The sequence below is a fragment of the Triticum dicoccoides genome, chromosome 2B, assembly GCF_002162155.2.
Source record: "Triticum dicoccoides isolate Atlit2015 ecotype Zavitan chromosome 2B, WEW_v2.0, whole genome shotgun sequence".
Taxonomy (NCBI): Eukaryota; Viridiplantae; Streptophyta; class Magnoliopsida; order Poales; family Poaceae; genus Triticum; species Triticum dicoccoides.
Genome location: NC_041383.1, coordinates 438,780,940 through 438,805,514, shown reverse-complemented (window position 1 = coordinate 438,805,514; position 24,575 = coordinate 438,780,940). Strand labels below are relative to the sequence as shown.

The 24,575-nt window shown below is 42.0% G+C and overlaps 1 protein-coding gene across 4 annotated transcripts in view; it reads right to left on the bottom strand.

Annotated features, from left to right (window-relative positions):
* LOC119364102 (truncated transcription factor CAULIFLOWER D-like) overlaps positions 1-21,834 on the bottom strand; it is a 23,401-nt gene extending 1,567 nt beyond the window's left edge. Inside the window, exons 1-5 of one of the 4 annotated variants that reach the window (XM_037629507.1) lie at positions 21,417-21,830; positions 3,080-3,158; positions 2,673-2,737; positions 2,490-2,592; positions 1,278-1,313 (exon numbers count right to left, since the gene is read on the bottom strand). In XM_037629507.1, coding sequence (XP_037485404.1) covers positions 1,278-1,313; positions 2,490-2,592; positions 2,673-2,737; positions 3,080-3,158; positions 21,417-21,610 — 477 coding nt within the window. In that variant the 5' untranslated portion in view covers positions 21,611-21,830. Of the gene's footprint in view, positions 1-1,277; positions 1,314-2,489; positions 2,593-2,672; positions 2,738-3,079; positions 3,159-21,416 lie in introns of all 4 variants that reach the window. The other 3 variants (XM_037629508.1, XM_037629509.1, XM_037629510.1) reach the window with 3 other exon arrangements.
* Between the last annotated feature and the right edge of the window lie 2,741 nt (positions 21,835-24,575).

The window sequence follows — 24,575 nt, the reverse complement described above, 5'->3', positions numbered from 1 at the left end:
GGGCGGCGGCGGTGCCCCTCGGCCTGATGACGGCCCGGCGTCCCGGCGCGGTGGCCGGCGGCTCGCACGGTGGTGGCGCGGCCCCTTTCGCTTTGTCCCCTTTGGCAGCGAGACAGCGTGGTGGCGCGCCCCTGGCCCAGATCGGGGCCCGCGGGCCCCGTCTGGGTCCTAGCGGGCCGGCCCCTGGCGTGGCTTCATCGTCGTTTGTGTGGTGAGGTGGTGGAGCAGCTCGGACAGGGGGCAGCGACGCCGACGGCATGCCAGCTGCGGCGTGGAGGCGGGAGTTGTCCGGGCCTCTGAGGGTCCGGCCGGGCCTGTGGGGCCACGGGCTCGGCAGACTCCCGCTTTGGCGTCCGGTCGGCTACCGTCGTGGACAGTGGAGGTGGGGCCCTCCAGTATGCTGATGGTGCTGCTGCCCTAGTCCCGGCTCCCCTTCCTCGTTGTGCAGGCCATCTTCGCGGTGCCGTGGTGAGACAGCGTGGGAAGCTTCATGTCCGTGTGCGCAGGGTGGTGGTCGGTTTGGTGGCGAGCGCTGGAGTGCCTGAGGGGGAGGATGGGATCGGGAGAAATCCCTGTTGGCTTGGCCGACACCGACGCGGTGGCGCCTGAGGGTGCCATCGGACCTTCCTAGAGGGCGTCGGGGCTACCCTTCTTCTTTCCTCATTATGTATCGGGGGAAACCCTTGGCAGCAGCGTCGTCATCGTCGCGTCCCTTCTTGGAGGCGTTGATTGGTACCGGTGCTTCGGAGTCTTGAAGCTTGGGGGACGATTTCCGGTGGAAGCAGCGGTCGCGAGGCTTCGTCGTCTTTGTCGATCCGCCGTTATCGGCATTTGTTTCTTTTCCTTTTTTCTCTTTCTTTTCTTTTGGGTGTGGTTGTGCTGCTTCCGCCCCAGCACCTATCGTTGGTTGTATTGGATGTTTGCTTTGTAATACAAAGCGGGGGGAAACCCTTTTTCTCAAAATAAGGCACACATGCAGAAATATCTCGATGTCGCATACACTGGATAAATGCATTTCCCTGATTGAGTTTTATCCATTATGCAGAACTGAAATCTAGTAGATGTGGCTGCTTGTTTATACAGTGTGAACTGGATGATTTTATTTTTTTTTGAAACGGAGGCAAAAGATTTGCTTCTGGATGATTCTTTCATAGAGCTGGATAGAGACATGTGCTGGAAGTGGTAAGCCTCTTAAGTACTAAAATTAGTTTTATGCTCTGCGTACTTCAGATAAAATAGGACTTTAGAAAAATCTTGTTGGTATATTTGAGACTCACCTTCTCCTGTAGTGTGGCGATCCTATACGCTTCCAACTGATTCCATGCAGGAGAAAGTGTATGACTTTTAAAATGAATCCGAGGGCATATTAGACTGAAATATCTTAAAACGCCAAAAGATATAAACCATATAATTCAAAATTACTAGTAATGCAACAAGTTTAGTTATACATTGGCACCGTAAGACAAAGGACTAGTTATCTGCCTGCCGTGAATAGGAATTCAGATGGTGGAACCTTAATTGAATCTTCATCCTAATGTACTTCCCAGATTCACATCTATGCCATCAACCAACAGTACAAACTTAGTTTGGACCCACTCCTTCCATTTCACCATAAGACAGGTAATTCATCGTGAATCACTGACAGAGCCAGATTTAGCAGGTAAAAAAAAAGACAAATCTTGGATTTTTTCTGTTATTCCTTATCTATATCAGGGATTTTACCAAAACGTTGAGAGATCGCTCAAACTGTTTGACCAATATCTTATCAGGTGCTGTGAAGAGCATGCCCTCTTGTGAAAAATCAGTTGTTGCAGTCTTCTAGATTGTCTAATCTTTGGGGTAAAGCAAGATTAGGGCATGAGTAGTGTTAAACTTTCATACCAACTAGTGACTGTCATGTTGTACTAAGGGGCCAATTCCCTCTTTGATGTCAGATCTGCAAATGCCATGTGTTGTGCTAGGTAGTCTGTTTACGACAAATCCGATAGTCATTCATGGAACATAAGTATCAGTGCAACTGATAAATGGTAAACTCAGATACTAAAATAAATGCTTTGGGTTTCTGTCTGAGCATGAGAAGCCTGGCACAAGTGTTACAGTAGTAATACCCCGCAAAAAAGTGTTACAGTATTAATAGGCAAGAATGAATGTAAACTACATAAACATCTCTATCGAGTGTGATTCTCAATTTCACATTTTGTTATGTGGAGTGTGATTCCCATTTTCACATTTTTTTTAATAAAAGGTATAAATTTACATGGTGACAAGAAAAATAAAAATTTCAAACTTGCATAGACATCCCAGTTCTTTTCCTGTAAAAGAACTTTAATGTGTTACTTCTGCAGACCCTGAGGTACCTTGATACTTTACACGAAAAAGTCTTCAATTGGAATCTAAACGGAAATTCTGTGACGAAGTTTACCAAAATATATTTGGACTAGGAAGCTAATAAATGATATACATACTAAACATGCCTTACTGAAACATACCTTCCTGGTCTTTGCCCTCCTTAGTGCATACTCCAATTTTCTTTCAATTTGGCTAAGCTGTTCGATGGTCAACTGGGATATGCTTGATTCATCAATTGACCTGCTGATAATATATTATTAGTAACCTTTTGGAACTATTTATAGTTGCAATTGGTACTTGCAGAAGCAATTTTGAGATGTTACATGTCATGAATGTTTGGCCTTCTATCTGTTGTCACTATGGGAACTTGAAAATCCTTGCTTCTTCTCTGGAAAAATGGAAATGATCATTAGCAGTACCGAGAATATTCTCAAAGCAAATGGGCATAAATGTGCATAATGTCTCATTTATTTAACACCATCACTTTAAATTACAACATAATTCCTTTTGTACTTTCCAGTTTTGTGAACTCATATTTTGTAACATTCCCATAGCATGATTTATGCTCTTTCTTTATAAAAAATAGTTACTGCTGTAGGAAAAGTGCCTAGATCTGCTCATAGAAAGGTATCTGCAGCAGAGCATCAAAACTGATTTTTAGTATCCATTAAGAGGTAAAGATAGACACTCTTGATAATGTTTTAATGATGTTGATTCTGTCCTTTGTCACCTCTTTGAGAAGGCTCCTTCCATGTGCTCTTTTTTGTGCTTCTGGGAAATTCTGATAACGTTTGATGATATTCTCCATACTGCAACAAAGGTTTGTGAATGCATAATTCTTTTGTGGAACAGAGTATATCAATTCGATATTCAAGAGAAATGAGCATCAAAGACATAATGATGCAAAAAGTAACAAGTATTGCTACAATAGTTCAGAGAACTACTTGGGCAGAAGTAATCGACGGAGTTTTTTGGAAACAAGCTGGCTACTGATGGTAATGCCCATGCATTTTGTCGCTTCGTCATGTTTCCGAGGCCATCGACAGTTGTGTGCTTGTATGCTTTATGCCGGAGATATTACTTCTCCATTGCACGTTACCACTCTTGTAGAAGGGTTTAAGTCTAGTCACGTGAAGTTCATCTCATGTCCAGTCAGGCCGAAATTTCAAAACCAAACATCCTTGGTATGGTTGCAGGCAGGCGAGTCTACATGAGCTGACACGGATGCACAGGCATGAGGCTCCAAAAGAATTTTATTCCATGAAATTTCATTTGCGCAGACTACCAAGTGAGAGTTGCTTTTTGGTTTATTCACGACAGGACTTGTTTTTTTTGAAAAAAAAAAAATCCCCAATCGAAGTGGTACAAGTGGAGACTAGGGTGGCACCATCGAGTTAGGAAGGCGTGATAAAGATGGCGCAAGTTGCGCGAGTCCTTGGCTATATAGCCTGAGAGTGGTAATCAGAGGCAGCAAGAAAAGAATGAACTCTCTACCCTATCTTGCTTTTCGTTGATCCCCAATCGCTCCATATCCTGCATCAGTATGAATATCACACCCAAATCACCTAGGACTAAGGGACATTACGCTTAGTATCAGAGGTCAAGATCGATCGTGGAATTGTTCGACCCTTGGCCGTAAAATACCGGTAGAAGGTAGGAAATTCGGTCTTCAAATTGTAGGACCAGGGACGCTACACTTGGTATCAGAGGTCCAGATCAATCGTCGAATTGTTACCCTTGGCCGTAAAATCCTAGTACAAGGTAGGGAATTTGGTGTTTCGATTCATTGACTCCTCCCCTAACACTTGTAAATTCGGATGGATTTCCCAAGAGATTGCGATGGTGCCTCCTGACCCTCACCGCGCACCCTTTCATTCTCTTGCGAGTCCTTGGGCCAAATTGTAGTGGCTCTGGCCACCCTGGCGACTCTTGACATCACGCACCAACAGATGGCAGCACGATTGGATCTGGTTCGGCTAGCAGCAATTGTTACCCTTGGCATGGAGCGGTGGCACGACGCGTTGGCTCATTCAGGCCCTGTTCATTTAATCCCCTCGCCACAGGGATTGAAGGGGATTGGAGAGGTTTGACAAGGATTTTGACTTGCAAGGGATTTAATCCCCTCCAATCCCTTTCAAACCTCTCCAAACCCTGCCTAACCGAACAAGGCCTCAAGTGATTGAGCGCATGGTGGCTGTTCCGGCCAATGACTCAAGAAAAAGATGATGTCAATCCTCTTGCGAGTCTTTTGCTTGTTAAAGGGTTGTACAAGTTTTCGCAACCGCATGGTGGCGGTAGACCTTGACTGACACAACATAAAGGATCAACATTCCCTGTTGAAGATTTCCTTTCTGCAGTTCAGTCGCACAATCCGCACATTTGGTGAGACGAATGTCTCGATTACTCAAGTTATATATTCAAGACTTAATGTGGATCACGGGATGATGATCCACAAAGAAGGCAATGTTGCGCTTTGATTCCGGCATACAAACTCTGCTATGATGTGTATTTTGCCCCGCATCCATGACTACAGTAGGCAAAGTTTGGTGCCGCGGACCATCACTAATTCAGGACTTCGTTGTTATTTGTGTAACAAAAGAGTATCGAGAACAATTTGAAGAACTCTTGTAAAAGATCTCAAGCCATAGCTTGCATTATGACAAATTTTGTTTAAACAGTTCATCAAAGGACTCATAAAGAGAAATCAGAGGAGGTATCACCTACTTTAGCTAAAACTATGGACTGGGCGATATTGATAGCCACTAAAATTATGGACATGGGATATTGATAGCCACTCTCCAGGTGAAATGTTGGCGTCCTTAGTATGATCGAAGCATATAAGGTATTAAAAGTTTCATGCACCAACCCAAACTAATGGACAATGTTAGGCAATCCACTTCAATACCTTCTCGTGTGTGGCTCAATAAGGCCTAAACATGGCATGAAGAGGCAAAGAAGCTGCAAAAGGAGAGCCTAGGATCTCTTAGTTTTGACATCGTAGTAAGTTTTATGCATCAACCAGTAGAACCAAAAATTGGAACAGGCGGAGAAGATTGGACAGTCCACATATATACCAACACCCTCTTTCCTGTCTAGCTTAATAAGGCCTTAACATGGACAGAAATAAACTTAGGCATGGGTAGCCCGGTCCGACGGCCCAAACCTGAAGCCCCATTGTCGAGTCGGCCTTGTGCTCAAGATTGCCTCCAATCAAAAGCATGAAAAGGCTTGAAAATGCCTTAGAAATATGGTTTTAATTGAAATATAACTATAATATTGTATTTACATATCCTGAAATAATTAAAATGATATTATTAAATACAAAGGTGCACCTTTCAATTGAAGGCCCAACATAATGCCTGAATCTAGACAGAAAGTGTTGAAATTTTCTTATTTAAATTGCACTAGCTACGTCTTAAATTCAATATCTCTTGACTCTGATATCATGTTAACTGCACTACTAATAGGATCAAAATTCTAAACTCATGAAGAAGATTCAACAATCAACATATACTTCAACACCTCATCTCACATGTGACTTGATAAAACCTAAAGGTTGACAGAAAGAGAACAAGCAATATTTTATTTAAACTGTAAATGCGGAGGCTTGGACCCAAGACCTCTTGGTTCTGATACCATATTAAGGTTTATACATTAACTAATACTCCCTCCGTCCCAAAATAAATGTCTCAAGCTTAGTACAACTTTGTACTAGAGTTAATATAAAGTTGAGACACTTGTTTTGGGACGGAGGGAGTAGAATCAAAAGTTTGAACCAAGGAGAAGTTTGTACATTTGCATGTACTTCAACATCTCCTCTCACGTGTGGATCGACAAGGCCTAAATGAAGAAAAAAGAGCCAAAATCTTTCATTTTAATTATGGAATCGATGACTTGAACCAAAGATCTCTTGGGGCCAATACCCTATTAAGCTTCATGCACCAACCAATAGAACCAAATGTTTGAAACGATGAAGAAGGCTAGCTAATCCACAAATACTTCAACACCCCTCTTAAGTCTGACTCAATAATGTCTCAATGTGGATAAAAAGAGGGCAATGATTTTTTTTATTTTACATTGTGAAAGTCAACACTTGAGCCCAAGAACTCTTAGCTCTGATATTATATAAAGTTTTGATGGATCAACTAGTAGAAACCTACGTTCAAAATGATGGAGAAGGTTGGTCAATCCACAAGTACTTTAGTAGACGACATTGTTGTCCAACCACATAAGAACATGCGGTATTAGTCATGGAGACTTTTGAAAAGGACAATAGTTCAGATATTTCCACAGTGCTAGTAATCTCTACTACAATGTGAGGATAGGTATGAACCCCATCAATGTGCCTCAAAACTGTTGTAAAAATGCATGCACTAAAATTGGAAAATTGTCACAAAGAGTTATTGACAACTTTGTTGAATGGGGGAGGCTTGGCTACAATAGAACAACTAACATTATCACTGAATTTTGTATCTAGAACTGATGGTACTGAAACTATCAGCCTTCACGCTCTTGTTGGAAATACAATGTTAATAATGTTGGTTGATTTTGCTAGTAGCCACAGTTTCTTAAATGCAGGTTTTTGCAGCTGCTAAGGTTTGGTGGTAAATGGTGATGAGCTACAATGTTCTCTAAAAGTGCTAGAATTGGAATGGCGGGGACAAGGGCGTTCTTTCACAACCGTGATGCATGTGTGCGAGCTAGGGGGCTTATTGGAACATTTTTGGAAGTTAGATTAGTTGAAATAGCGATTAACATCTTGTAGTTGTATAGATTTAGGGGTGTATCAGCCATGAAAGATCCATCAACTCAATTTTGTACATTGTAGTTCTATTTTATTGCAGCAAATTAAGACAAGTGATTGTATTTGTAGGTGCCTTACAAATGAACTTTGAACACCAATGTGCCAAAACATGTACATGCGTGATGAACCAATAACACCACATATTATACAATAGCCTTGTTCTACCCAACAATACGCATTAGCATCGCCCATGTAAAACGGTTGAAACCCCAATCACAAGGAAGTAGCTAGTTGGAGATTATTAACCACGTGAATTGAACAATCTAAGGACAAGTCAAATCACATGGGAGACATGGATGGCGCAACAAATGAAAAACACCCCGAACACATGGATGAATACCTCGCGTGGCATGAGGCAGCGCAAGAAGCCAAGAACAATGAAGCACGAAGCTGAGGCATGATGGGGTACAATCAACCCAAGTGACCTGGCACACAACGCCACAAGGAATACCGATGCTTGGGTCCCGAGATTCGCGATGGATTGAAGTCCTAAGCCTCGGGGCCCTAGTGATAAGTCTCGAGAATGATAGGACAAAAGTAACAGTGTAACACTAAGGCTAGCTTGGCGCATGTCTAAGGCCCATGGCAGTACAAATATTTCTAAGGATGTATGACTAAATAACAAGGAATGTGTTGCTAGCGCTAGGACGCAGTGTATGCCCCTAAATTATCTCTTGTAGTGTAAGCAGTAAGGAATGCCAAGGAATGTGATACTAAGCATAGGAAGGAAATGATTGAATTACCTCTTGTTGAACAATGTGACCAATCAAGACCTAAACTATCTATAGGACTAATAATTGATCTTCGTTTCTCCTCGCTCGTAAAGAGAAAGCGTCGCCTCCTTCAACACATGTAATGTAGGCTACTCATAGGAACCCTCAAACTTACTAGATGTTAAATAACCCTCAAGTGCACCAGAGCTCTATCGGCAGTGCATAGGCAATGTAGAACTCAACCAAGGGTGCCATACATAGCTTACGAATGTAGCAAGAATGATCCATATCAAAATTGAGTAACTTCTAACCGACTATACTACCACTCAGAGATACCTTGCAATGATAAAGTGAACCATTCCTCTCACGACTAGCTCGATAAGGCCTAAACATGGACAAAAAGAGGGCAGCCACATTTTAACTTAAATTGTGAAAGTCGAGGCTTCAATACAAAACTATTGGCCCTCCTACCATATTAAGTTCAAGTTAGTGGGAAAGCTCATTGTTGACCTTGCAAAAAGTCTAAAAGGACACAACAAGATTAAGGATAATTTTCTAAGAATTCTAGTGGAGCAACTCCACATTGAGCCATAGTGTCACCCATACTAATAAGAGGGGTATTTGCCTTTGAACGACGGCTCAACACATTCCCGAGCGAATCAAATATTTCCATTAGAAGTATATCATTTCACAAGTTTCAACATGCACAGAACTACCAGACCAGTCGACCAACACCTCCAAACTGTTTGCGTGACATGAGAGTTGGTTAAAATTCTCTTAGTTGTGAATCTAAAATTGTCAAGTTGCTTCTCGAAACCATGGATTTAGTGATGAAATTAGAGAGATCTTTGTTAGGTTCAGAACCTCTGAGTGTAGCATGTCCGGTACTTCTAAGTCTATTAGGGTTTCTCGACAAGAGTAGTTTCTATATTGGTTAGGAACTTTTGAGTGAAGTTGGTCTGGAACCTCTGAGTTGGGGACTTAGCCATTTCTATTAAGTCCATTTTTGATGGTCCTTTGTTAGGTCCATAATTTTCGAGTGGAGTTGGTCCATAATTTTTCATGGTTGTATCTCAACTATGGACAATATGTGCAATTGTCCAAGAACCCCGAGCATTCATGCTTGGCACCTTCAAAGTGACCATAGTTTCTAATGTGTTTATGGATGAACCAAGTACCCCAGAGTGCTTGTGCCAACCTCCGGGAACGTGGGTTTCCTATCTGCTTCAATTCTCACCCCAAGGCGAAATTTACATAAGAAATTTCAATTGCCTATTCAATCCTCTAGTCAATGTACTTGGTATTTCACTCATAGTAAGAGGTTACAAGACCAAGCATAAGACCGAGGAGATCTAGGAGTCCAATAATCACAATTTAAGTGTGAAAGTAAGGGAAGACATCTCGGTGAAACAAGTATCAACCAATAGAGAATGTTAGTAGTGCAGTGTAGTGAAAAGGGAGATCCTAGCCGGAGATGTGAAGGTGCCTTTGGAGGTGATGTGTTAGTGGGGTCCCCGGGAGAAACTGGAACTTGTGAATGACAAGTATTTGGAGGTGGTATGAAAATAGAGTGAAGAATCAAGAATATCTTAGGATAGTGGAACCAATAAGAGAATGTTGTGGTAATGAAATTGTGACAAGCTTAGAAGTATGCGACTAATTGTAGGTAAGATCACAAGGGTTTCGCATCCTACAAATAAAAAGACATCAACAACAATATCTCCTATACTCGGTATTGTGTATTAGATAAACTAGCTCAACCAATTGCGTAGTCAACTCTATGTGCACACAAGGCACATGAGGTCATACAGAGCATATTCAAAATACTAAGGCAACTAAGCCGAAGATTTTGATCAATAATATGCTTGATCAAGTGTTGCATTCCATTTCTGAAGGCTCCAAAAGGTCAAACATTGTTAAATAGGCATAACTAGGATGTAAGATTAAAGGGTAATGAAGAAGCGTAACATAATTCAAGGCTTCTCCTAGGCTTCTCATATTTTATCCTATCATAAAAACAAGAACTTATATAACGGGTAGTTCAATGAAGTAATCTAATATCCCTGTTATATAAATTCTTAGTTTTATACTTCACCCTATCTATGCATGTGTACATATTGACCTTTCGCCACATGAGAATACAAGTTACTATTTCTCTAACATGGTATCAATGCCTCTCTAAAAAAACATGGTATCAAAGCCTAGGTTTCCATTTTCACACAAACAAGTTATGCTATGATTGACTCAGATTTTTATCGAGGGCCTGATCTTGTTTTTTCTGTGTTGTCTTGCCTCTAATTTATTCCACCATGCTACTCCTTTGGCAATCCTCTCTTTATATACCGCCGCCGCCTTTTTGCATCAACATTCATACAAGCCCCTACAGTGTTGTCTATTCTAGGCGCTCCAATCCATATCGAGCGCGTGTGTCAGGACCTTGATCAGGCTAACCTGTGGCACATCTCATGTGCTAACACCTCGATCGGGCTAGAGCATGGGGCACCACCCCTTGGATCAAGTCGAGCTATGTTGTGACAACACTTATCGAATCATGTGTGGTTGATCGCATCGCATCGCTCGCACTCAACTCGTGCACCTCTTCTACGCATGCATGTAGCTGATGCTCGACCCTATTTCGATCAATCTATAACGTTTGGTCCACTGCCGATTCCACTTGGTAGATTGATCGAGCTCAATTCCATCTTGTAAAAAGAGTAAAAATGGGCACAATGTCTTATCATTGGGCTTTGTTTCCATTCCTTGTTGTTCGGTAAAAAAATTACGATGTTAGTTACAAAAACAGTGTTGCCTACATGTGTGGTCCTCTCTCGCGAGGTCCCATGCTTGGTGTGCCATGTTTCCTCTGGAGCAGCCTCATCAATCGTATCGCCAACTCCTATCCTGGCTACTGATCATGTTGTTGTCGAAGCTGCCAAGATTATTGATGATGTTGCTATTGGTGCCTATGATTAGAAGGTCTCTAAGTACCTGGTATACTCTTATTGTGATGAGTTGATCGCTTATACTGAAGTGGCTTGATGATCATGTAAGGTCCGTGATTGTCCTCTATGCCAGTGTCTTGTCTCATTTTTCTGTAGAGGTTGTGGGTTTCTCCATAGACTTCAGATGTGGACTCACCTTCATCATCATTATCTGCCATCCAATGATGCTTTGTACTTGTATGTGGTTCATCGGGAGCATGACTTCGGCATGGCGATCCACTCTCGAGGAGTTTTATGCTCAGAGTATGGCTATCAATCATCAACCAGATTTGATCCAAACCACTGGGTGTGGCTCTACCCGACTTCAATGTGTTTATGGGTCCTTGAAGCGGCTTCCTAAGGAGTTTGAGACATGACACGCCCAACTCTTTATGCATGTGCCTTGTGTCTATCTTCTTGAGGCACTCATTGAGAATATGTTGTGGAGACTCGTCTGGGTTGTGATAGTTTGAAGCTTCCCTCTATGCTTGCTGCTAATTTGCCTACTACAACAATTATTGCCTCGGCTATAATCCGATTTGAAGCTCCAACTCTCTTCAACCGGTTCCCATGGGAAATGGATATCAACCTTCTCCTAGTGGTGGCCATCCTTAGCGCACCTACTGCAACAAGGATTTTAACACTGGGTCAACCCGCTTCAAGCAGTAGTGACGCCCCTCACATGGCTCTTCTACATGGGGTGGTGCTTCTACCTCGACCTCTTTAGTTGTGTCCCTAATTGAGCAAGATATTACGCGATTTAAGTGTGTTCTGGTTCTTCATCGGCAAATTTTGTTGCGCACCTTTCATGCACTAGGAGACCACCTTCTACACAAATAGGTACTACACATGGATTCTTGATTCTAGAGCATCTTTCCATATAACTTCTATTTGTCTACTTTGTCATTTATTATATCCCCAAATTCTCCTATTCATGTTCTTGCTATCGGTGGTACTTCTCTTCCCATTGCTAGTTATAGCACCCTTAACACTTCATCTTTTCATGTTTCTCATGTTGCTAATATTCTTTGCTTGCCAATTGGCATGCAACTCTTTCCAGCTAGCCAGATTACTTACTCTGTTTCTTACATCATTCTTGACGTTGATTTTTATTGTGTTCATGATTTGTCACACAAGAACCTCACAGGTCCTTTGGGAGCTTAACGAGCCCATGTTCCTTCCATTGCCACCGCCACCACCCTCTTCGCCCCAATGCCTTGTCTACCGCCTCTTTTCAGAAGAGGTATTGTCACATTGGTCGTTTGCATGGCTCTCATTTGTCGACTTAAGTTTCATCATGGTCTTCAAGGGTCTACCCTAGGAGGTGTATTTTTAGATTATTAGGGTTGTAAGCTTGGTAAATGTAAGTGCATCTAGTGCCCCCTTTGAGATTTTGGAGTACTGACGACAAAAGTGGTTAAGAGACTAATGTGTTTGTGAGTATACATAAGTGAAAGTCCCCGAAGATTTGGTTTAAAGAAACACGAAGACATTGGTGTGCCCTTCTAAAGAATTGGAACATGAAGAATTAGTGTTTGCGAGTGATCCGTTGTCGAGGAAATCTTGCGAGGGCCTTTGCGGTCTTTCTCCTCACTACTATGTGCTCCATTTGTTTGGTTGTGTTCAATATATTCTTCTAGCACCATGTGAATGCATCGAACTATTTTCTCTATTGAGTATCTTCTTAGGATACAATGGTGAACACAAGGGCTAGCAGTGTTAGGTTCCTGTAGGCATATCTCATGATGTGACTTTTGACGAGTCTCACTCTTTCTATCTGCGTGCTCTTGTCCTTTGACCTCCTCTAATGAGTCTATCTATTTCTCAACTTAGCCTGACAAACCTATCATTATTGTATTGCACCTTTCCACACATCCCACTAGGTTTGCACATACTCCCGTTGTGGACCGCACGCTACTATCACCACCTCATTTGTCACTTGAGCTCCCTTGTATGGTTCCTCATCATGCTTTTCCTCCTTTTCTGCTGCAGCAGTCGTCATCCATGCGTTGTGGATTCTTCTATCATGCCTTCTTCTGATGGGCCAACATCTCATGATGCACCATCTTCTCCTGGCATGTCCACTTCCCCTGACATGACATCTTCTTCGGATGAGCTATCTTCTTCAACTGCTCCCTCTCCCTCGTGATGGTGATGCCCGACCTCCTACTTATGGCTTACACGTTCATCCACCTTCAGTTATTGACTATTATGTTTCTTCTAGTGCCGCTCTTCTTAGGTCAACTACTCACCCCCTTGAAACCCTAGGCATCTAGTGTGTCGCTCCCACAATTCGGAAGACGATTTACACTGCCACCTCAAGCAACCCCTCCTTCACCTTGATTTCCATCGCCGCAGCCGACGACGGCCATATGTGAGGCCATGGTGGCAAGAGGTGCCCCTGCCGCCTCCTTCTCCTTCCCCTGCTTCTCCTTCCCCATTCCACATCAATGGGCTATGGCCTGTGGCAAGCCCACATCCCCATCGATCATCTCGCTGCTTGGGTGGCCGCTTGTCTTGGCTAGAGGCAACGCGGCCTAGTTTGTGTGTGCTAAAACTTGGGGCATGCCTTCATTGCAGCGGTGTGATATGCTCAAACATATCTATAATTTTGTATGATTCATGCTACATTGCTATCAATTCCATACACTTTGGGCATACTTTTAATCAGCTTTTATTAGACTAACATATTAATCCGGTGCCTAGTGCCAGTTCTTGTTTTTTTTCCAGAAAATCACCATAAAAAGTTGAACAATAATAAATAAAATAAAAGATGTTGAGAACATTCATGCCGGAAGAGGACCAGGGGCCAAGACCCAGCCCCCTCGTGGGGCCCACCAGGCCATATGCGCCCCAAGGAGGCGCCCGCCTTTTAGGGGCGTCGATAGCATGTGGAGCACCCCCAAGGTGGCTCCGGTTCCCGATGGTCTATAGACATCTTGAAACTTCTATCTTAATTATATATCATTTTTTTGTCGCTGCCACATCGCGTTTCCTATACGATCTTCATTTTCAGCCCTGATCATGTACTGTCGAAGGGGGAGGTCATCTACATCATCATCAAATCGATCCTCGTGCTCCAAGATGAGAGACCACCCACTGGACTATGGGTTCATGGCAGTAGCCAAGTTGTAATATCCCCCTTGATGTGTTTAGATGATCAATACAATAGCCATATGAGCTGCCCTACATGATCATGGTTAATCTAATGTATTCATAGTGGTGATGTAGATCATGTGATGCATTATTCCTTAATGTTTAGATTTATGACTGCCATCTTGTTTGGTCCATAGATGAATATTTCTCTATGGTTATTTGTTTACTCTTGGCCAGTTTATATCGGTAATCAGTAGTGGGAGAGGTGTGCATTAGTTTGGTTCAATATTGTAAATAATGTATCACAGTGACAAAAGGTGGAAAAGGCTTGTATAGAATTGTTGCCACTAAGGGTTATGGTTTATTAGAGGGTTCACTAGAATCCCATAAACAACAATATGTCTTGTTCAAATAAATTACCTTGTTCACACTTAATGTCCAGATGGTGTGATCTACAGACAGTCTATTTAGCTATAAGATGCAGAGAGTGTATCTCGATCTAATAGTATTACGGACGTACTACCTATGTAGAATCAACACATTCTTGTGTTTGGTATGAGCATGAAATATATTATTAGGTACCCCTTCACACTTTATATAACACACTTTTATGTATTGGAGAGTTACACTTAGTGAAATGAACATCAATCTAGTTTTTAGCATAAGAATCACCTTCTATCAACTTACTTTTAGTTTTGTTTTATCCGATAATACATATCTTCCACTTTATCCTTTAAACGTCTTTCTGACTAGTAAGACTAGCAAGGTTGACACCTTGTTAGCAATTTTGAGGACACAAGTGAAGTTGTATTTGTATTGTAGAGCATTCAACTCTTGCGGGATACTAGTACCTCCACGAATTGATGCTGCTCTATTCTGGGTGTTGTATACTTCGCTCCTTGACCACGTCACCTTCCTATCATGGGCTTTGTGGGAGGTGTAGTGGTGGGTGGTAGGGGTCATTTCCTGAGTGGAAGCTCTGCCCAATGGTGTAGGAGTTGGTGGCGACAATGCTCTTGAGTGACGTTTCCTTCCTTGGAGGTGTCATCGTGTGGTGTCCTCCTCTACCTTGGGATCTAGCTAGGTGAAAACCCTTAGTCTGGCTTGCCAGACCGGACGGTGGTGACGTTGTGGCGTTGTTCCTCCTTGGAAGCTCCCCCACATGAGCAAGGTCCATTTATGGTGGTTGTTGGGTGTGTGGTTCACGAACAACAACTTATTTCCTTTGTCTAGACGGTTTTGTCGTCTTGACATTGGTGCTATCTAGGGGACCTAGGCACAACGAGGTGGTTGCCTTGACAAGGATCGCCTTGAGGCCCTAACATCATTGACCATCAGGGCTTAAGGGTGAGCATCCCCATCGTATGACAGTTTAGCAACCTTTGATCCAGGGCGAGGTAACGAGTGGCTCCTTTCGGCGATGTGATTGGATGGCATTTGTTGGGTTTGACACCCAACTAATAGCGATAGCATGGATTGATTGCATCAAAAAATGTTGGGTCCTTCGATTGCATCTATGGGCTCTGATTATTGGGCTTTGTTATTGCTACTCAGCATCCTTGTATCTTACTTTTTTTTGCGGCATGGTGTCATGTTGTTTTGTTCTTTATGACAGTAAGTGCTTCATTAATTAAACTTGCCTGATAGTTTTTTTTCTAAAAATTTTGTGTTCATCTAGGATGGCATGCGATGGTAGACGAGCTTGCTACTCCAATGGCACATGGGATCTTGTTTCCCTTCCGCCCAATGTTTGTCCCCCAACTTGTAAGTAGGTCTGCAAAGTTAAGACTTGCTCAGATGGTTACATGCCTCATCTTGTGGCCGTCGTCTTTTAGTGGAAGCATGCCCGACTCTATGCTAACATATTTGCTACTATTCCTCCCATAACCAAGTTGGCACCCTTCTTGTTGTGGCCTTTATTCGCGACTGTCAAGTCTCTCAAATTGCCATCAAAATGCCTTTCTTAATGGCAAGCTGCATGAAGAGGTCTATATGCAGCCACCACCTAGGTAGTATATTCTGTATTGCTTGGTGTGTTGTATTCATTGCTCTCCACATGGCCTTAATAAAAGCCCCTTGTATCTGGTTTGAGCGCTTCACCTCATTGGTCATTGATGTTGGTTCACGACAACTGTGATCAAGATCACATGCCCTTTCTTCAACTTTTTTCACATGGCCGGGTTCTTCTTTTATATGTTGATGACAAGAACATCACTAGTAACGACTTTATGTACACTGCATTTGTGGATGCTCGGCTTAACGAGTAGTTTCTTATGTGTGATGTTGGTCCTCTTTGCTTCTTTGGGATTGAGGTTTCTTCTAGCTCAGATGGCTTATTTTTATCCTAAAGTGCATTCGAGATCTTCTTATGTGTGATACTCTTACTGATGAGCTCACTATTGAGACTTCGATAGTGTTGTCATCATCTTGCTAGGAGTCTTGCCTATCTAGTTGTGTCTCATCCGGATATCTTCTATCTTGTTCATATTTTGGGCCAGCGCGTCTTTGCTCCCACTTTAGTTCACTATAGTCACCTACACTACACCACGACACTCAAATCAACGTCAGACAATCTGTCGTTATAGGTCACCTAAGGCGACACATTTAGTGTCGGCACAGAACTTTAGCGACGGAAGGGAGCTGTCACCTATAGTCCTGCCGGGAAAGGTCATTGCTGATAGACAAATTTATGCCGACAGAAAGTATGCTAGCATTGGTGATATTTACGCCGACAGACATTTCTACAGCGACAGACAACTTTATGCCGACAGTTTGTCTGTCAGCACACTATGCCGACGGATTGTGTGATGCCATAGATACGCCGACAGTCTTTCCGATACTACGTGTGCCGACAGATAGTAGCTACTTCAAGTACTATGATATCTTTGTGGGAACTCTTCACATCGTATTCTCTTTCTACATTCCATTTTCATTACAACATCTGGCCTATTCGAATGCTAATTGGGCTAGCGAGCCCTCAACAGATTGCCACGTGTTTTTCTGCTTACCTTAATTCTCTTGGTGTAGGTTCTCTCACTAGCCGGAAAACAAAGAAACATACTGTAGTTTCCCATTAATGTGCAGAGCCTGGGTTGTGAGCTATGTCTCTTCTGCAATAAGGGTAACTTTGCCACTGTGGATCCTTGAGGGTTTGGCTGATTCTATGACTAGATGAAATCCTTTTTCATCCGACAATATAGGTGTAATCAATGTCGCGTGTGACCGTATGACACATCAGCTCACTAAACATATTGGTGTCGAGGCTTCTTTCCTGTGGCCCCATGTGCATGATCAGGTGATTGCTCCACAATAAGTGCCTTCCAAGCTACAGTTAGTAGATTTCTCCATGAAAGCTCAAACTAGAGCACATGATGACTTTTATCTCTTAAAATTCAGTGTGTTAATCCCCATGAGTCTGGTGAGTGCTACAGTTGTATATAATATCTGTGTACTATCTCCGTTGTATAAAGCGGTTTCTGTATATTTTACCGTGCCTATATGTATATATAAACTGGCCTATGGCCCTATAGGAATACATGTCCCTATTTCCCCCAACACCTATAACCTCTGAAGATAAAATAGAGTATTAAACACATTCCTAACCATCCTTAGGCATCCAGAGTGACCAAATTCAAAAGGGGTGCCTCATAGTTAGGCGTTTCACCTTCCCAAGGAGTTCAAATAGGTATATCCATGTGAACTTCCATGGAGTTTCTTGATGTGTACCCTAAAATTTTGTGGAGATTAGGTGTCCAATTATCAAGAGTACTGGGAGATAAAAGAGTACCAGAAGTAAAGCACTTGCTTCCATGTGAGTTTGTAGGTTTAACTTTTTTTTGTAAATCAATTAGTACCACGTGAGTCAAGACCAAGTTTCTTGTACATGTTAAAACATGCATAAGCCCACAAGTTTTAATGTCCTGATTTTTTTTCAAGGCTCTTCCAATGCAGGTTTCTTAATACGGTTTCATAGGTATTTTGCTGACGTGGCATAGTAGTTGAAGAGAGAGAGAGAGAGAGAGAGAGAGAGAGAGAGAGAGAGAGAGAGAGAGAGGGAGGGAGGGAGGTTGTAGCTTAGCTAACATACAACCCTTGCACGTGGCCGTAGGCAAAAAATATTGCTATCTCAATCACATGTATGCATGAGCCCCAAGTCATTAAAATTTAGACACAACCCGTAAGAGCATGGTTAATAATACAGCCAACGGTCGTCTATAAGAAGTTGCAATGTCATCCAGAGTCAACCACATAGCCAGCATGTACAATAGTAAATTTTAGATGTGTACTACTTTATTAGTAGTTGACTCATCTTACAACCTCACAAAGCGTTTTGGGTCTCGTGTTGCAGCTGGCTACTAACCAAGAGTCTGCTTCTCTTCTCTCTCCTCCAACCAAGTAAAGATATAATATTCTAGTCCTTATAGCTTGCTTATGTCTTGTACTTGCTCTAAGAAACAATGCATTGGGCTAGTCGTCTCTTAAGTTTTATATCTTCTATGGTAAAGTGCTAAGAGATGCTACATTTGGAGAGGCGTCATGGCCTCATGAATCAACTATCTATGTCCTTTTATTATGAAAAACATTATTTTGCTGGGAGATAATTTGAATAAACATTTACTGGGTGTCCACTCAGATGTGTGTTAAATCCTATCATGCTTGTGAATACATAAATATTGGCAAGAGACAAGAAACACAAATAAATTACAAACATGTTCTTGAGCCTAGACTTCGGTGTAGGGTGTAGATTTAGGGATATAATATTTATATGAGAGAAGTAGTGCTTACGAATATATATTTTGCATGGCAACATACAAATATTGTTCACACAATTCTTATATTTAATAATTCATTTGTTGAGTAGATGGAATTTCCTTTAGAATTTTATGTAGATGTTAAACTTTATTATTATTATAAATATAGAACCAAACCAAGGAGAAACTATTTTTTTCATACCTAGCTATATAGCCCCCTAACTTGCCAGCAAATGAAAACGTTAGTTTTTAGAGAAATGCTAGGGCATAGAAGGGTTGTGTGACTTTATGAGGGGACATAGCGCATATTTTAAATTTTGTAGGTAAATAAAGTCTTTCCTCAATATGGAAGGGAAAGGGTATAGACTTTGTGTGTCATTCTTTTAGTAAATTGGTGGAACACTACTTATTACAATGAGCATGTTTTGCTTCGAAATTACCATAACAATATAACTAAACTAATTTAACGTAAAACTAAGTTCCTAGTAAAGTTGGGCAATTGAAACTTGTCATCTTACATGGGTTGACCTGTGCATGTCAAAACTCAAGCCCTTCTCGGTGGCTCGACTGCCTAGAAGTATGTTTATGTCAATCATAGTACCGGATTTCGGGTTTATCAGCTTCATGATTTGTAGACAATAACATTTTTATAGTATGCTTCTCTAGTTTCTGAATCAGGGTTACGGTTAGGATATACTACAATTTAGCTTTGACAAATCAAATATTTTCTTACTATAGAATATAAAAACCTAACCATCACAAAAAATCCTCTACACGGATGACGAAAAATGAAATGAAATAGAAACGAGCAATTGTGCAGGTCAATGCATGTATGCAGCTATACAAAAGCTAGGTTATGGGCTCATGGTGTATCGATGTTTACATTTTATCTGTAGATACAATAGATGAGTTTCTATCCCCCGTAATACTTATCTCTAAAATATGATCTAGCTATGACGGTCAATGCTATCCGACTCAAGGAAAATGGTGCCTAGGCATGGATGGGTCGAGACTCACTTGAATCGGGAGATGACGGGGCATCAGTTGGTGGATTTTTCATCAGCGAACCCAAGGCACAAATTGTTTATTGCGTATATGCAGATGACATGTTGCAATGGTTATGGCTGTGTTTTTAAGGGTCCAGTTCATTGCAAACACACTTCCCCTTTCTCAATTCATTATTTTTTATGTCGCATATGTTGTGAAGTTTCCAGTGATTTTTTGTGTATGTTGCAACAATATTGCATGTACACAACAAAAATGTTGCATGAGGAAATATTTTTTTGTAGCAATCAATCACTATAAGGCAATTACTTAATTCAAACTAGACGGAGTGGGAGGTGACTGATTTTTATTTCTAGTAGCCCGACCGACACCTAACTTTTCACTCATTATTTCTCTGCATGAGCTCTAATTGGTCACGTATAGCTCATCTCGCATGCAAGTTCGAAAAAATAATTTATGGTGCAACATGTAAACATACATGGCCAAACTCAAAACATACATTGCATATGTGATAACAAAGTAAATCTCAAGATGAACTCTGAAATGCAAATTCTCCACTACATGTACATGAAATCATAGGGATATTCACTTCACTAGATAATCCCTTGTCATCTAGTATTATTTGTTGGCTTATCTTACTCCGATGTATAATAACCACCACTATCTTATTATATATACGCCCAAATTTCTCCATAGTTTATATCAAAACTAGTTCAGCTTGCAGTTTATATACTAGTTCGTATTGTAGTATAATCTCCTCCTGTTGGCATGCATGATGCATGCACTTAAGTTGCCTGCGGTTCTCATTATGGATATGATGATGACAAGACTATTACTAACAGAGTCATCACTATTGTGGTAATAATATTTTTTGCGCAAGGATTTAGGCACCTAGCAACTATTATAATGCACATTGATCATATACTTGTACCAACTACGTGTTTCCATAATTATAATGTATCGCTTTTCTTACATCCTACCTCTATTTAGAAACAAGAAATATTTTTATGGCAAAACATAGTTTTGTAAATTGGTACACATTTTCTGCTTAGAAATTAAGCTGGGATTTCAAATAATTTGGTTAGCAGTCAGCAAGAAATAACCAACTTTGACGGGTTCTGAATGCCTTTCAGAAGCAACAAAACGATAGAAGGAACGCCTGATATCGATCCTGGCACCATATACTGCTTCCGGCTACAATAATCCAATATCTCTAGAAGAAGAAAAAGAACCAGACGGTTGCCATAAACTCTTAAAGACTGATCCTAGGCAACACAGTAAATCCGCTAGCAGCTCTTACTTAATTCTAGTCCACTGATATCATAGGAACAAAAGCTACAACTGTAGTTCACGCAAGCATAAAATACTGTAGTGTACAGTAGAACAGTACTGTAGTGTGGTTACAGCTGGAACGCCGGCAGAAAAATAAACTGGCGGCGACCCGAGTCTCAGACAGTTGAGTAAGAGCAGGTTCGGCATGGTGAATTCGTGATCTCGTCCTCTACGTGCGGAAGAAAAATATAGCTAACGAGCGGCATGAGATGAGCCGTAGAGTCGCGTATTAGCACGGAAAAGAAATACTACTGTATATTCGAAACATTGGCCTAATTCGATTGTACTTAAGTGATCTAAACGCTCTTATATTTTCTTATAGATGAGTAATCGAGAGAGCAAATAACCGGAAGAAAAGACAGGGATCGGAGGCACAAGCACATACGTCGCGGGCGCGGCGAAGCGTTGGAAGGTGCCGTCGAAGGGGTTGATGACGAGGAGGCCGACGTCGGCGTCGCAGAGCACGGCGAGCTCCTCCGCCTTCTTAACCAGCCCCGCCCGCCGCTTCCTAAAGCAGATCCCCCGCCGCCTCCGATCCTCGATCCGCCGCAGCACCACGCTCCCCCGCTGCCGCGCCATACTCCTCCTCCTCCTCCTCGTCCCCGACAGAACGAAACGGAGGCGCGCGGCTTATGTAGCCGCAGGCAGCAGCGCTTCATGGCTCCCCCACCGCTGCTCCCCTAGCCGTCGCTTTGCCGGATTCGCTCCCCACCGGCCGGGCTAGGGAATCTAGGCTGGGATCGATCGGGCCGAAATGTGGTTGCTCTCTGCCTCTCTGTTTACTTGTTTAGTCGAACGCGCTTAAATCAAAGATCCAAATTTGGCTCCGGATTGAGTCGGCGGCGAGAGCTGGGCCCACGGGATATAAGGCACGCGACGCGAACGCCAACGTCGGGTACAATCGCGTTGTCGGACCACGAGTGGTGTCCAGGCCGAGCCCCTCGACCCCACCGCGCAGACAGACATCAAAGTGCTCGCACGCACGCTACGAGGAGTGTGCTGCGACTGACACGAGTGCTGTAACATTGGACTGTACGGTCGGTCAGCCCAGCTAAGGAAGAGACCCCTGATGCACTGCATTTGGCTTATCCGTGGTGTGCACGCGCGAGGCAGCGAGAACGTTCTGGAGCAGTGCAGTTTCCCTTTTATTAAAAATATATATATTTTTTAACACAGTACATACACATGTGAAAAAAATCATAGACACGCATATACACTCATCTGCATGCACACCTTATCCTCGTGAGTACCTTCAATAGATTGAGCCGACACATCATCTTAAGACTCATCAAGTCATCATAGACGTATTCACAATCGACGAGATATCTCTTCTCATTAAAAGCACATTGCCGGAAGGCCTGAAATAAAAAGAAAAAATGTGCTGTCTTTCTAACCATCCAACCTCAGATTGATTCGCCTTAAAACATAATTATTAGAAACACACTATACATGGACACACTCCTCTCCATATGCATGCACGATATACGTTATCTATGAGCACTTAGTTGACTGATATAGAAATTAACAAGTTGCCCCGAATCCTATATATACTTAAGATATCTTTTGACATTTTAGAACTATACATAATCAAATATAATAAGTCATATGTATTTTAATTTTGTTTCAGTGTTATAAATCTAAATATTTATATTCCACACAATTAAATCTCATTAAATATACTGCAACAACTCGTGCAGCAACGCGGTATCACCTAATTTCTCATAGTTGACGTATATGTCATACTGATGACCTGCAAGGGCACAGGGCTATTGCATTTCGTGGTAAGTAAGTGTCGAATCCCACATGAAGCGAATAAGAAGACACTATCAACCCCGCAACTATGTTGTCAGTGTAGCACATCCGCACCCAAACCGTAGTTTGGAAATAGCATATTCTATCGGTTGCTAGGAAAGCTTGAATAAAAGGGATTTACTAAACTACAAGTTAGAATGTGAAAAGTAAACTAAGTTAATGAAGGGGATTTTGTAACTGTAGGATTGAATAGAGGGAAGACGGTGTCTAGGCTTCGGTCTCACTAGTACTATAGGGGCATCTTAGTGGCAGCAGACTAATACAAGTATACGTGCATGTGATAACAAGATTACAAGAAAGGACGTCTCCCAACATAACGTGCAACGCGAGTAATACTAGATCATGCCACAAAAATTAATTTTGCATACTAAATCATACCTCAACCTAGAACCAGATCAATCACTCAAACATAAATGAATGACACACAAAGAGGAATGATTCATTGATGTCATCAACATGTTCAATCTTACAAATTACAGGTGAGGAGAGGGAGATGAACATGGACACCCACTGGTGCAGAGACCTGCTATACAAACGGTTTTTAACCCCTTTCCGCGACGGCGTTTGGAACCATCGCCAAGTGAGTGTGGGCGATAGGGGGGTCCTTCCCACACGACCCAGAAACCGTCAGGGATAGGCCCTTCTGGCACACAGGCTGGGGTAAAATGAGCTCGTGTGTGATCCGGTGGGGCATCGAAACCCAATTGTTTTCGTTCGAATGTACATCCCACACGGTGAATCCCAGAAAAATATTTCCGTTCGTATGTATATCACACATAGTTTTTTGTGTGGAAACGTTTGGGCAAGGTGGCCTAACGCGAACAGTTCTCTGCCAGAAGCCGTGTGTGATTGTTAGTTGATTGAACACGTCTACTTTCTAGAAACCGTGCGGGTTGTTTGAGTTCATCGCCCACAGTGTTGTCTGAGTAACCGTCTGCAATAGAAAACCCCAATAAGCATGGTAATTAGCCTATGATTGATAATCCATGTACTAATCAAATTGATATTTCTTATAAAAACACACCAGATATTTCATATCCGTATAACAGCAACCAAGATTTCATAATTGAATTACATCAGATAGCTTCGGCACTCAGTTCCTCCATTATACAACAGCACCAAGTTTCGCATGCAACATTTTTTTTTGGAAAGTAGCATCATACACGGTAAATAGACAAATGAATCTCATCTGTGAAACTGCAGAAGCGGAAGGCAAATATTGATCCTTCAGTGATATTGAATGTCCTTGCAACTTTAGGCCAGTAATTATGGATAATTGCCTGCCCAACCTTCGTCCTCTTCAGCAAGACTTCAATATTGTATCGTGGGTGTTAAATGAATACCTTCCTCGCCTCTTGACCATGCAGGTGGTTTGAGAGGTAATCATCGGTGAACTGCTTTAAAAAGTACTGAAAACAAAGATATGCATAAATCGCTGCTATAAATTTTGAAATGGCGCAAGGGGTAAAAACAAGGTAAAAGAGTTAGTACCATCCTATAGTTCACTGATGTCTTCTTCATTGTGCAAACAAATATCTTGCTGTTATTCGTCGCAAGTTTCTTCATCTTAACAATCTTTCCGAGTTTCTTAAATTGACTGATATTCATGGACATCTCATTTCCCCATATGCAAAATGGGTCGAACAGTGGGTCTAAGCCTCTGACAGCAGGACCTACATGTGCAAGACCAAATTGTAAGAAACCTAAATATTAGAATGATTCCTGCAACTAC